General features: G+C 32.7%; 1 protein-coding gene across 1 annotated transcript; it reads right to left on the bottom strand.

Moving 5' to 3' along the window:
- Positions 1 to 221: 221 nt before the first annotated feature.
- Positions 222 to 13,376, bottom strand: kermit (PDZ domain-containing protein GIPC-like protein kermit). Its single transcript, XM_073084214.1, has 4 exons — positions 12,850 to 13,376; positions 4,822 to 5,052; positions 4,430 to 4,681; positions 222 to 4,112 (listed from the first exon to the last, which is right to left on the bottom strand). Exons 1-4 carry the CDS (start codon positions 13,090 to 13,092, stop codon positions 3,873 to 3,875), a joined length of 966 nt encoding a protein of 321 aa, XP_072940315.1. The 5' UTR covers positions 13,093 to 13,376; the 3' UTR covers positions 222 to 3,872.
- Positions 13,377 to 14,572: the final 1,196 nt, after the last annotated feature.

The raw sequence follows: 14,572 nt of genomic DNA, 5'->3' as shown, positions 1-14,572 counted from the left end.
ATCAAAAGGCACTCATTCGTTATACGTACCTAAATATCTATTACTGACATTAAGATAATTAAAAATAAATTATTCTTATTACTTATTTATTTTTAAGTCTATACATTCTATTGTAATGGTTGTAAGTTAAGTACAGTTACAGTAAGAATCTCATAGTTATAGTAAATACTAAATTGTGGAATGAAATTTAATAGTATTCAGGAACATTTTTTGTAGCATAGGTACCACGCCGTAAAACGTTCGGCGACATTAATATAAAAGTACAAGTCTGAAAATACAATTTACGCTAGCACCGTTCTTGAGATGAAATAGTCTTGCATTCGATTTAAAATCGAGAATATTTTAAAATGCTCTTATGTAATAATAAGCAGTGTTAGCCTAATCGTTTAGAAACCCGGCATCTCGAACGAGGGGTCCGAGATTCAAATCGTAGGCATACACCTCTGATTTTTCTAAGTTATGTGCGTATTAGAAATTAATTATCACTTGCTGCCTATTAACCTGAACTGTATACCTGAGAGATTTATATAAAAACATCTCATAGTTTTGTGAACTCTACCAATACGCACTTGACAAGCGCGGTGCACTATGGCCTAATCCATCTCATTCTGAGATCATCGTGCCCAGCAGTGGGGCATTACTGGTTTGAAGACGTAATAATAAGGCACTTAATTTACAAGTACCATGCTTGTCTCCAATAAGCGCCTGTTATCTTGGCGACATGAGCACGTTCTTATATTAAATGTACGTACAATTTATAATATCGGCGCACTTTGCGTTTTAGTATTAAATATCAGTGAATACATTTAATGTTAATAATATAATTACAATTAATTATATATTATGATATCCAAGTAGGCACTTTGTATACCAACAAAGGTAGGTACTTCATTATTTGTAGGTATATAAAACTTGAGATTGTTCATTAATGATAAAATTCTGCTGATAATTATGTAGATAATAGGCACACTTGATACCTTTGTATAATATTAACATATCACAAAATACAATTATCCAAAAGGTTTTGTAACACTTAACTATAATAATAGAATTTACTTTTCGTTAAATATTTTTATGGTAATATTTTTCAGTCCTACATAAGGCTTAGGTTTTAAGACATTCGTAATTTTTGAAGCAAAATCATATCTGGGCCATTGGACACTTTTATATAGGTACACTTTTCTATTACCAAATGTGAAAGTGAAAAACATTGTACCAATAAGTTTCCACGATATACTAGACTTAATTTGAAAATAACATTATCAATATTATTACTGCATGACTGCAAACTCCTGCGCTTTTTAGAAGTATAGTATTTATTTTATCAATCTCTGTTGACTGACTTAGTTTCTCCTACATAGGTTGATCTAGGTATGTCAGATTCTTCAGGAAGTTTATCCCATTCCGCTAATGTTACTACTATAATTTTGATTGGTTGATCTTCAAAAATAAATGAAAAAATACTGCCTTGCAATGTTAGTGCTAAGAATTTTTTAATCATTCTTAACGAGAGACGAGGATAACACTGATGATTTAACTAATGATGAAACAAATAAACATTCTTAATTGTAACTGATAAGAAATACGTGACTTATGTTTCGTTTCCTGGACCAGAATTTATAAATAGGTACAAAATACATAATTTGCTACAAATAAAGTCAGTGCATGACTAATACAAAACTAAAGAATAATATTAAAATCTCTATACATAAACAATTGCTCATGAAGAATTTAATGCAAACCATAAAGTAAAAAAGTCATATGTATCCTATGTAATATACAAATATAGGTTTAAATAAACTATTTAGATAGAATTTATATAGATAGATGTTAAATATCATCACTATCATACAGTATATTGCTTATTACATAATTTACATGATACATACATGCATTTGTATTTTATTCCTTTATATTTCTCTCTTACGTAATACATAGGTACTGAAATCTTGAACTCGTCTATTTGTAAATATTTCTTGTTTTCTATACAAAATGAAATAGTATTCTTTGAAAAAAAAAAGGATTTTTACATCTTCAGTAAAATACTATTATAAAAGAATGGAATCGTTTCTGATAAACGTTCATAAATATTATGTAATAAAAATATGTCGAAAAAAACTTATACGAAGTATTATACATTACTATGAATGCCGTCGACACAGTTACTTACTAATTCATTAAAAAATAAAAAGTTTGTGATAACGTCAATGGACAAAATATATATAAATCCGATGTACATACATATAAAAATTAGAAAATGTACCTATACTTCCATAAAACTTGGTAAATACTTGTTTTGGCGGTTTACAATTTGTACTGAATTATTGTTCAATATATTTTAATGAAAAATTTGTTTCAAGACTTTCAAGTATCATAAATAATGATAACTTGTATATTTGTACATATACCTATATCTATCCTACGGAATTAATATCATCTTCAATAACTTTTTACACAGATATTATTGTAGCAAACCTTTTTTCTGACTAAGCAATACTTAAGCAACCTTACATCGTTATACGCATTAAATCCTACTTGAAATAAATATTTTATATTATACGATACAAAACATACCTTTGGTTGGTAATAGTACCATTGCCGTACACGGCATTTTGATTCCACTTTGAGAATATCGCCTATTGACTACGTAGTTTAAACCATTATTAATATAACAAGTTTATTATATTAACTTTATAAAATTTATATAGAGTTATTTCAAATTGAAGGCAATTTTAACTACATAATGTTTATTCTGGTAATGCTTAAATAAATATACATATGTACCTACCTAATATTATAATCATCATTAGCAATGTCACAAAATCATCAATTTAAAGAAATTATAAGCAGTGCAATCCGCAAGCTCACATCCTAGAGCCTATATTTAGATATGTATAAACTTAGTACTCGGTTCTCCGTTTTACAGTTTTCTTTGATTTACCAACATAAATGTTCATAAAGATGGAATACTCTCAGGAAGTGTGCAGCGTGAATTTCACTGCTAGTCACATCAATCATATATACACACATAATTAAAGAAAATAAAATTACAAGATCATTTTTTAGAAAAAATGCAACTTGCATATATGACTCTTGTTCGTAATACCAAAAGTTCTCGGAAAAACCATACAATGTACCTACGGTATAGTAGATGCTGTCAATCTACAATATATCAGGTGCAGAAGGACTTCCACTACTGTTTACAGTTAGGGTGAGGGAAAATGTCTGTTTTAGCATATTCATTAGGCTATATTCCTCTTTATAAAATTTAAACTCGCGGTTTGCAATAGCAGTGGGTATACTTATAATGGATTTTTGTGTTTCTTTAAACAAGTCTTCCAATTTACTGTGAATGTCCGAAATTGGTCCAATGATAAAGCCCAACGGCGAAACGACGGCTGTTATTTCGATAGCAAATTCTTTCGTAATAAGTATTTCAGAATTAGGTATGCGCAGGCAAATTTGATTTATTATTAACATTAACACGGACGATTCCGTGAATCTACGTGAAAGTCAGCAGTATTGCCAGGTTCCGTTGCTTTTTGTTTTTATTACGTTCTCATTCAACATAACTTGAGCAGATAAAAAATTTAAATAAATGTCATGATGTTGGTATCTACTCGTCTTTATGTAATATGTAACAGTGTCTTCAGATACATCGAACTTCAGACCTTCACAGTAACATTAATGTAATTGTTTCAAATGCAAATTACAACCGATGTTAAAAGAACGCTTCGACCGATATCTAGCGGGATGCAGTCTTAGAATATTATTTATATTGTGCCTCCTTAGTTACCTCATTTTCCAAAATATCATTTGCTACGTTGTTCTTATCGCCTACACTAATTAATCAACGCTTAAGAATAAGTAATTTAACTAAGTCTTCCAGATCTGGCATCGGTAATAACGCCCCAGAGTTCGATAATGAATTCATCAGTGAAACCGAACTCCTGCAAGTCACTGTTGTCGATTGCTTCAGCGAGTTGCATCGAGTTAATCTTGCCATCAGCGAGGTCCCACATCTGCGTCGCCAATTCTGTGTCGTTGATGCCCATAAATGACTCGAGTAAACTGTTGATTTTTTCTATACCCACTTTCGACCTCTCATCGTGCTGGAACGAGAGAAATTTAATTTTTAGTTCATTACACGACCACAAACAAAGTAAGCCTCCAAATAGTTTAGTATCAGGGCGAAACACGGAGCTTCTGTCCAACATATTTTCACACGTATACCATACTTCACCTTTATTTATTGATACCCTAATTACTCAAGGTAAAAAGTTTCGTAAGTATTCAGCAACGTTTGTATATGATAGAAGCCAGTGATTATATTCTTTTTTTTGAATGAATTTAAGTTGGTTGGTCAATGCTTAGAATAGTTACATGTTATAATAAACTTATGTAATAATTATAAATAATATATCATTACCTCGTTTTCTATAGTAGCTTGACCGTTCGCTTTGAATCGAAGGGTTTCCTTGCCGGACCCATAATTTTGTTTCCTACCGGATCTGGCGCCGCTCGATTTCGGCCCGATGCTACCAAACCCACTTTTAAGTGGTTCGACAAGTCTTATAATAAACGTTGTTCCCTTTGGAATTTCTTTTAAGATTTTTGCTACTTCGTAATGCCTTTTTCCAATCATATTTTCTCCGTCTAGTTTCTCGATGTGATCTCCAACCTGGAAATGAAAGCGACAAATCAACAACATTACAGTTAATTTCCTGTTTAAATCTTAACAAGGGGAATGACCGGACGGACCGGACTAATTGAGTTAAAGTGACACATAAGAAATGATTCAATTTCCATACAGATCATTACCTCTATGTGTGGTATCCTTGACACAATGGAGCCTTCTTTTATTCTTTTTATAAATGCATATCCAGCACCGTTGTCTGTTATAGTTAAGCCTAACGCATCCTCCGTTTTGACAATTTCTATTTCTTTGGGTCGACCTTTCCTATGTGCAAATATGAAGTCTTCTAATCCTATTTGTCCACCAAGAAGTTTTTTCATGTCCACCTTGTGAGTATTTAATGTGCAGAACAAAATCTGAAACCACAGAAATGCGGGATTATTGAACCTGTCAGAGATCGATTTTCACAACAAGGTCCGCGACACCCCTCGCGTGTCTGTTTAACATTATATGCCCTACGCCCCTATTAGTCTGCAGATTTATTTTCAAAGGTGTGGTCAGCAGAAACTACTTAACATTTATTTATTATATCTATATCTATGAAAATATCCTACAACATAGGTGCATTTACATTTTACTGTAAAAATAAATTAGATATTATAAGTAAGACACAAACACAGATATTATAAATAAGACTTGGTTAGACACAAAACAACACTAGAAAAATTACGAGGGAGACAACAGAAGTTACTTGCATTGAATAAGCAGAATTGGTTTTCTTACATCTCTCATCTCACATAAAGACGAAAGTCTGTAGAAACGAAAGGATGGATAGATGTAGTGGATGGATATTTGTAACTGTTTCACGCTTAAACTGTTGAACGGATTAATATAAAATTTGACACACAAATAGTTGATGACCTAAATTAACATATAGGATACTCTCAGGGTAAACTTGGTCCACGCAAGCGGAGCTGCGGACAAAAACTTGTAATATAAAATAGCATCATTTTAATCATTTTTAATCATTTTAAAATCACAGTGTACTTCAGGCTCAATATGTAGGTACTAGTTTGTTTAGATGGTTTATAAATACCTATATAATATTATGACAATACAATAATTAGTCCCACTCCGCGCGTGACGCGTGCTTTGAATAATATAATTGCTTTATATCGTGTAAATATAATCCAACCTAAGACTTATAATAAGAGCCTCTATAATCAAAGCTATTGTCTTATTATACAAGGTTTTTATTAAAGTATATCTGGTAGATACTCTGAAAATCTTCTTGTAGGTAATTATGATTTATCTCGTTAGATTTTTTACTTTTCACTAACTAAGCGTATCAACTCTTAACAACCCGGCGATTTGTAAACTTGTAAACGATCCTCCGAGTTAACATTTAACGTTCAATATCCTAAAAGACCGGGCTCATTGGCATTCCTTGGATATCAATGTCCAGTAGTGGACTAACGTGGGCTGAAGTACATAAATATCATTTTGGATATCATTTGGTATCATTAAGGTACCTAAAAACAGAAAGAGTTTGGTAGAAAGCAAAATTACCATTAATATGTCGTCATTATATTTGTACAAAAATGGAAATAAGGAACATCTTGATCACGTCTTTGTTTTAGTCACTTTATAATGACATACGTTAAAGTTCGCTGACAGATTTCCACGTAACGATTTGTCAACGGAAAAATTATCATGAATGATGACTGATGGAATTCTTGTGTTACGCGATGATAGAAAGTTATGACCCAACGTGTTTCGTACACAAAATAATTATTTTTACTTTAAAGAAGATGTTAGTTTTGTTTTAAAAGTACCAGGATAGGTAAGTATCGATTTTTTGTATGAATGAGTACTGACTATAATAATCTCAAATTGTAAAAATCAATAGTAACATGTATCTGTTTGAAGATAGGTATGTCAAGGCCAGAAATTTTATAAAGAACGTCGCACTAGCTTCTAAGGCCTATGAGCATCTTTCTCCTCTCAAATTCTCGTGTCGTTAGTGATGCTTTATCCAAATTAGTGAATACGAAAACATAACTCATGGAGGTTAGAGCTCTTACAGACTATGCAGCCAGGATTCCAGTTTCATACTTTTCCACACGCGTTATGGATTAACAAGTATGTATGCTGAACACTGACTATTCGAGATTAACTTGTACTTAGCCAGTTAAATTACAGCAAATCTATACTGTAGCTGTTTTGAACAGGTTTGCTCTATTTTTACCCTTCTGGGATACGCAATACAAAGTTTCTGTTTGACATCAGACATGTACCGCATAGATATAGATACTATGTATTGTGGATTATCTGACGCAACATCCGTTTTGTATTTAGTATTAATAAAAATACTGAAGTTGATAATGGTTTTACCCGTATCATACTCGTCCTACAAAACAGCACTTAGCTACCTATTCCAATTAAAATAACTATTATATTATGTTCATCATATCATATCATATCATATTAAAAAAAAACTTTATAAAATTAGTTATCGGTACTTTAGTTAATACTTAGATTAATACAAATTATGAATTGCATTATTTACGTAAGAACATACTTTGTTACAAGTACCTAAAGGTGGTAGAATTCAGTAGTTCACCCATACTCATTTTGCTTCTAATGTTACATAAAAATGTGACATCAGTTTTTAGTCTATTATAATTGCACTCACTAAATAAAAATATACATATCAAACCCGATTTAGAATTATTACTTGTTTAGAAAGATAGGTAAATAAGTTGTGCAATCATGTCTTGATTCACTGCAGTTTTCTATTCTATCTACCTCTTATATTGTGCTCACCATATTAATCATATAAAACAAACGTAATAGGTATTATTCATCGACCACACTAACTAAATAAAAAAGTAAGCAAGGACATTTGATCACTGAACAGTTTAATAAATACCTTCCTTATTCGGAGCCAATGACAGAGCAAAGTCAATGAAATACTCTCACAAAATACATTATTGGGTACCTAGTTCAAACTTTATGTATATGGGTACTAATAAATATTAGAAAAAAAAAACAAACTATATAAGAAGAAATTGCATGGTGATCTGTAAGGTGCATATTGTGCCACTATAGATGGCCGCTTGGCCGCGAGTCAGGTCCTTGACCCATGCACACTGGGTCATCGACGTCATCATACCCGCCGTACGTACAATCGCACTACATACATCCAAAACGTATCTGCAACGTTTGCTATTCGTTCATATCATACGAGAGCGAGACTGCGCCCCTGGGCCGATCCACTTCCTGGCCACTCAACCATGCGCGCTTCCGCAGTGACACTTTTTGAACCCAGTTACATTAAACGAACAAGTCGTGTACTCGTGTGGCATACTCGCTTCGAACTCGCATATATGGTGATTTTAACACGTAACTTAGCGAAAGCCAACGCACCTCAGTGAAACGAGACAGTGTAAATGTCGAGCGAACCTGACCTAGATTTACGGTCTTCAGCCTCAATAGAATAGCTACACCTTTATTGCTAAAGAAATACCAGAAAATCGTCAGTGGCATTTTCGCCAGTGACCTTTGTCGCTCGCCGCTACACAATTTTGTTCAGGGACACTCATTGTCATGCAATATTATACCTCTTGATAACGATACTAACACAATAGCTTTTTTATTTGTTTTGTTTCAAGCTTTATAATTAGTTAATCAAAAATTGCAATACTCACTGCTTAGGTCTAATAATACTACTAATTGTATTTGTATATATACAATTGTTATTGATTTTAAATTTTACTTGAAATCGTTTGAAAATATTATTGGCAATAAATAAAGGTACATACGTTTTCTAAACATTAGACAGGTAATCAACTGTTCAAGGTTTATTTGTAAAAAGGTTTAAAAAACGGTGATCTTAATAATTGACACAATTTAACGCTAATGGTGTGAAATGAAGTGGTCACTTTCAATACCTTTTTAAAACACATTCAGGTAAAGCAAAAGGTCGCTTTCTTATCTGGTCATTGCTTTGACATTGTTTACTGTAAACTTTGGGAATAACTCCACGAAACTTCCTGATTCTTATTAATTACCTATTATATATTATTATATTGTAAACTTAGATAATTGGAACAGTAAGAAGATGGGTATTAGTAAGAGCATTAAATAATACATGAGAAAAAGGATCACATAGCTGATAGCACATTATCCATTAAAACATTGAAAAATCTTGGCAAAAATCAGCACTGAAGCCGATTTAGGCTCTGAACATACAAACTGATGAAATGAGTTACAGAAATTCAGTTGATTCATCGATTCCTACCGAATTAAAAGAGTACCTAAGTAGGTACCTGTGACACAGTGTTAATTGTAGACGGAAGTAAATGCAGCTTATTGAATCATAATACGAGGACGGTTAGTATACGTTTCCTGGATCACTATAACTATGCAAGTAGGCATATGTTACACTTAGTGCTTATTAATTATAATAATGGTACTTTATTGAATCCTACGAGGCAAATGTTTGATATCATCAATTTATGGATCTCTTAAATATACATCTATACCTAAGCATGAAATTTGAATTAAAATATTTAAGCAGATACCTATACTGTAAATCAATATCGTCTATATAAGTGCCTAAAATTTTTAGTATCTGATATTTCGAACAACCTGTATAATCCTCCGTGTCTTAAATTACTTCGTACACACAATGTTTGGGACAAAAAGTTAAAAATTTGTTTTGATTTATCAAAATTAATTTTGAAAGCTTTTTTTATTTCAAACACTTTGCTGCATCTAAAAAGAGGTAAAACGTTTGCGTATATTTTATGAGTACTCAACATATACAAGTACCTGCATACCTATATTCTTATTGCTAATAAAAGGTTAATGCGTAAAGTTAAACATGTAATTAAATACGTTAATGGTGATTTAGATCCTTTTGATAAGATCCATCTAGTTATCGGGGCTATCAAGATAACACCGTGATTTCTCTATATTGATAGACATAATTTTACCACACAAATTTCCTGATAAATATGTATTTTGTAAGGAATTTACCGATGTATCTGTATTCCAAGATACAGTACATAAGTACATAAACGATAGGTACTACTGCTGCGTCGACATTTATTTTATCAATTATAGAAAACGAAAAATCGTAAATTACTTGAAATTGACTCGAAACATAAACTAAGTACGTAAAATTATTATCAAAATAATCAAACTGATAGTTACTTTATATAGGTGAATATTTTACTGCGTAAATAACTTTTTAATTTAATTATCTATATATTTCATGCATAGGCACTTGTAGTAACGTAGTGTTCTAATATCGGCAAAGTTAAACTAGAGAGGTGTAATTGTAAGTCTACACTTTTATCTTTATTACAATTACAAGGTAAAGTAATAAAATATTTCCATTACATAAGTGTTGTTGGTTAAGGAAAAATTCTAGTTTTTGCACATAAGTGACAATAAATTTAATTACTTGTAGGTACTTAAAGTGGGGAACCGTAAGCAGCCAGTTAATATTTTAACTTTGATAAAATTGCTTCTAAATTCGACTCTATTTGCGAAAAGGATAGCCTTTGATATTATTTAAAGACACATTATTCTTCTTCGTGGCTGTATTTTCTTCAGTCACTAAGTATGAGTTGGATATAGTATACATTTGTGAAATTCTCCATCCCTTATTTGTACGAATAAAAATCGTACATGAGTTACAATTCTTTGTGAATGTATCCTATAACACTAGTTTTTATGGTAAGCGCTGTATTTTAAGTATTAAATATATTAAATAACGTATTGGCTAAGCAGTTTAAGAATAACGTTTCAAAAGATTAATTCGAAGCTACCTTGAAAGCACGCGAACTAATGTTACCGCCGCACATTAAAACTAAGATTTAGAGATAGAAAAACCGAAAATTCATTAAAATTTTCTTTATTGGCGAACCGTTATTTCTTAAAGAAATCTTAAACTGATTACTTTTTGGTTTGCCTAATATACCTATGCATTTAGGCATTCTCCACTTCAGCTAGTGATTGGTAAACCAATCTGAGATCATTACAAATGATAATTACTACATGATCACGCTCTATTTGCTAATATAACTCTATATTCGATACCTTACGCGTTATTTATTACGGAAATTTTGTTATCTCGTATATAAGTAAGTAGTTTCCTTAAATTATGTTTGCTGCGGTTATGTATCTGACTCATGTCTACATTTACAACGTTGTGATATTTTGTCTAAAATCACAATGAAATGAACTAACCATTCCATTAGCATTGAAATAGTTGGTTCTTAATGATTTTTAAAGAAAAATGTAGCAACTAATAATAGTCTCAGTAATACGATAAGAACGTTAATGGAATCGCTAATATTAGTTACAAAATAAATTCCGGTATCTATGATAAGGAATGCTTGAGTTTGCTTATGTGCTGACGTGTGTATTATCAATTGCTAATAGATGAAACCTTGGACCTGATTTCGTATGAGAAATAACAACAGTACTTTGGCTACTTAAATGGTTATGTACATAATACACATATCAGATTATGACTAGCATATCAAGAATCTACATAAACAGACGTATTTCCACAATGATTTCTTCGTCAAATGCATTTAAGTAAATTTTATTTACATTTTTACTGAGACCATACAGCCTCCTATACACTGGGAACCTTCGCAATTCTCCAGGGATTCACTACCCAAACAATACAAAATATCGATAAGTATATGTAGGGTGGCGCAAAATTAATCACCCTATTTTGTTTTTGAATATTCGACTGGAATGCGAAGTGTTATCGGCGGAAATCTTAAGGATTTTTTCTAATTTAAAAATACTACATTATGCCATCCGCCGTATAATAGATTCGCTAAACAATTTTCGTGATTAGACTTAAGTATCATTATAATTAGATAAGTATCATTTTGTAAGATAATTAGTTAATTGCGTGTAGTATGTTAAGTTACGTCAGCTACGTAAGTCTACGGCACTTTTATTTAGACTTTCTCTTGATGTTTAGGCACTTAAATATTAGGTAAGTAGTCTTGAAAAAAGTTGAAAAGGATCAGAAAAATGTTTAAGTAATACATGAGTACGTAAACAACATGTTGGTAAGTATATTTATATATCGCGTACCTAGGTGGTTTAAAATCTAGATAAGAAATAATTTTTAAAATAACATTTTACTCTAACTCCTAAACTACATAAGTAACCTTTTTGCAATGGTATTTTTTAAACAACTTTGTAGGGACGTAGCCCCCTATTCGATATAACCGATAGTGGATAAATGCGTCAATGGTCATCATTACCTAGAATTTTATTGTGTATGTCTAAAAAATTAAAGTTTATTTTATTGACGGCAAATTTCTGACCACAAGTAAAGACCCATGAGTAATTCACCAATGTAAGTATGAATTTGTAGAACCAAAGAAATTTATGCGATTATGGAAATTAATATAGGTATAAATAAAGTATGCAATAAAAACCATATTTTTTTTAATAAAAACCAAATATTGTTACCAGTAAATCAAAAAGTTATGCGCCAAATATACTTGAAATTTTCTAATTAATCATTAAAATATGAGGATTTATAATGAAGCAATCAAAACTACATATAATCCAGATGGTTCGAGAAAAGTTTTTTTTTGTGTTTTGCTTACCTTGAATAGGCATTACGTTATAACTTATAACTCCTTACGCAACAGACTGATCTATTACCTGAATACTATTTATTATGAATAATCTTATAGTCTTTTGTCAGTTTTATATTAATAAGAAATAATATATATGTTTTGTAAAGTATCCTATAAGATCATAAACAAAACATACGTATCTAAACATAGGTAGGACAAGTATGACGTGTAGTGCATTACATTTTATGATTTGTGTTACATTACATTTTGCAAACTTATACATACTTGCTTGACTACGAAATGTCGTATAGGTAGTTTTAGGTTAAAGGAAGTAACAAAGTACCTATGACAACTTTACTTATGAAGTGTGCTCCATCCACGCCAGTTGTGGACTAAATTAGTGCACCGTAAATTGCATAATAGTAAAGTTATGACTTTTTCATAACTTCTTGAATATGAGGAAATCATTTGCACCGAGAGAATTATTCGCACATCTAAGGAATAGTACAATTTATGAATAATTGCTATGATACGTAACTGAGGTGCTTAGTTGATTATGCATGATAAAAAAATAGTGAGTCTCACATCGTCTGCTGGAAAATCGTAGCATTCTGCTATCTTCTGATAAAGCTCCTTTACATTGGAAAATCCTGAAATAAGGCCAAGGGGACTGCCTTGCGCTTGCTGGCAATGGAACACTAATTGCGACTTCGGAGACCCGTTGTTGTTGTCAACACCGTTAGTTTGATGACTGTTTATCTCCTCCGGCGGCGCAGACGGAATAGGAGGAGCGCTATATTTTGGCGCTTTCTTCTTAAACAATGACATTGTAATCGAATAACACTATTAAGGTTTCTATAACAAGGCTGCACACTCATCCACCCGCGCACTGTAAAATTTTAATCACCACAGAATAGCCAACACACGAGAACATTAAATGTACCTATCATCGCGTCATAGTCCGCGATAAGCTATCGCCCGATACTGATATTAGAAGAGATTATGCGGCGTTCCGTTGTTGAAGGCAATTAAATTAGTTTATCGCGCTATATTGTACTGCCAACATAGCGCGTAAACGGCTACCAACCGACTGACTGCTGAATGAGGCCGAGCCGAGCCGTATTGTGAGTTTATGAGTGAGTGAAGAGAACAAGTTCTGGATTCCGTGCGCTGCGCTCGAACTATTTTCCTCACATTGTATTTTAGTTATCGTAAATATAAAAATGCGGTAAGTTACGCATTCAGTGCTTTTCGCATAAAATATGATTGTTATTTTTCAAAGACGAGACGCATTTGTGATAAGCATGCGGTAAATTGATGCAATAGCATGAGTGATAGCTTAGTGGTTGAAAATGGTATTTTCAATCGTAGGCCCCGACGTTCGAATACGAGGCGTGTCTGATTATTGTCACGTGCTATAACGGTGACGAAAAACTTCGTAAGAAAACCTATACGCCTAAATTCTTAAAAACAAATAAGTATTAAAGGTTCTTACTCCTTTATCTATCTTTCAATCATAGCTTTCAATTTACACTTTTCTATAGCCTAAACCCATCTCACCTGAGAGACTGTGCCCAGCAGTGGAACAATAATGGTGAACCATAAGATTAAAACATGACAGTGAGCCACTAAATAATATTAGGAGAACCACTTGCTACATAAAAGTAACCGCTTATTTAAAGTACGATATCTGCTATTCCACTAAATATAATTGCTGCTGATCTGCATTCTAAACTTTGATCACCCAATCTCTAGCGGCTTAAGGGGAGGGAGCGGAAGAGGCGGTCCGCCCGGGCCTCCGTACCTGGGGCCCCTGGGGGGGCCTCCAAACTCTTTAAAAAAGATAGTCAGAACCAAACAATCTATGAAACGTGTATCTCTCAGTGAAAAAAAAGGTCACCGATTCACAGGCGAATAATTCCATGAAACATTTGTCATTTTGTAAAATCAAATAAATTTTTTACTCTTTTGGGGACCTCCATTCAACTTTCCGCCCCGGGCCTCCGACAAGCTTAGTCCGCCACTGCACCCACCACACAAAAGACTTTCCAATATTCCAATAAACATTTTTAGGTGGTAAGCCCCTTCTTGGATCGGCTCCAAAAGTGGCACCACTATTCTCTTTTTCCACTATCTTATAACAGCACCATTAAAATGGTCTGGTAAGGGACAGTTAGAGAAGACGTTTCAAATTTACTACCTAGTCTCTAATACTTTTGAGGCTTGAGGAGACTTCAGGTAGGACTGCAACCTTACCAGACCGACTGTTTAACAGATCGACTACAAATTTCATGGGTTATAGTAGCTA

This window comes from Epargyreus clarus, unplaced genomic scaffold (assembly GCF_041222505.1).
Source record: "Epargyreus clarus isolate Ecla_fem2 unplaced genomic scaffold, WU_Ecla_fem_2.2 ptg000021l, whole genome shotgun sequence".
NCBI classification, from domain to species: domain Eukaryota; kingdom Metazoa; phylum Arthropoda; class Insecta; order Lepidoptera; family Hesperiidae; genus Epargyreus; species Epargyreus clarus.
The sequence above is the reverse complement of the archived record's forward strand: the minus strand, read 5'-3'. Positions and strand labels throughout refer to the sequence as shown.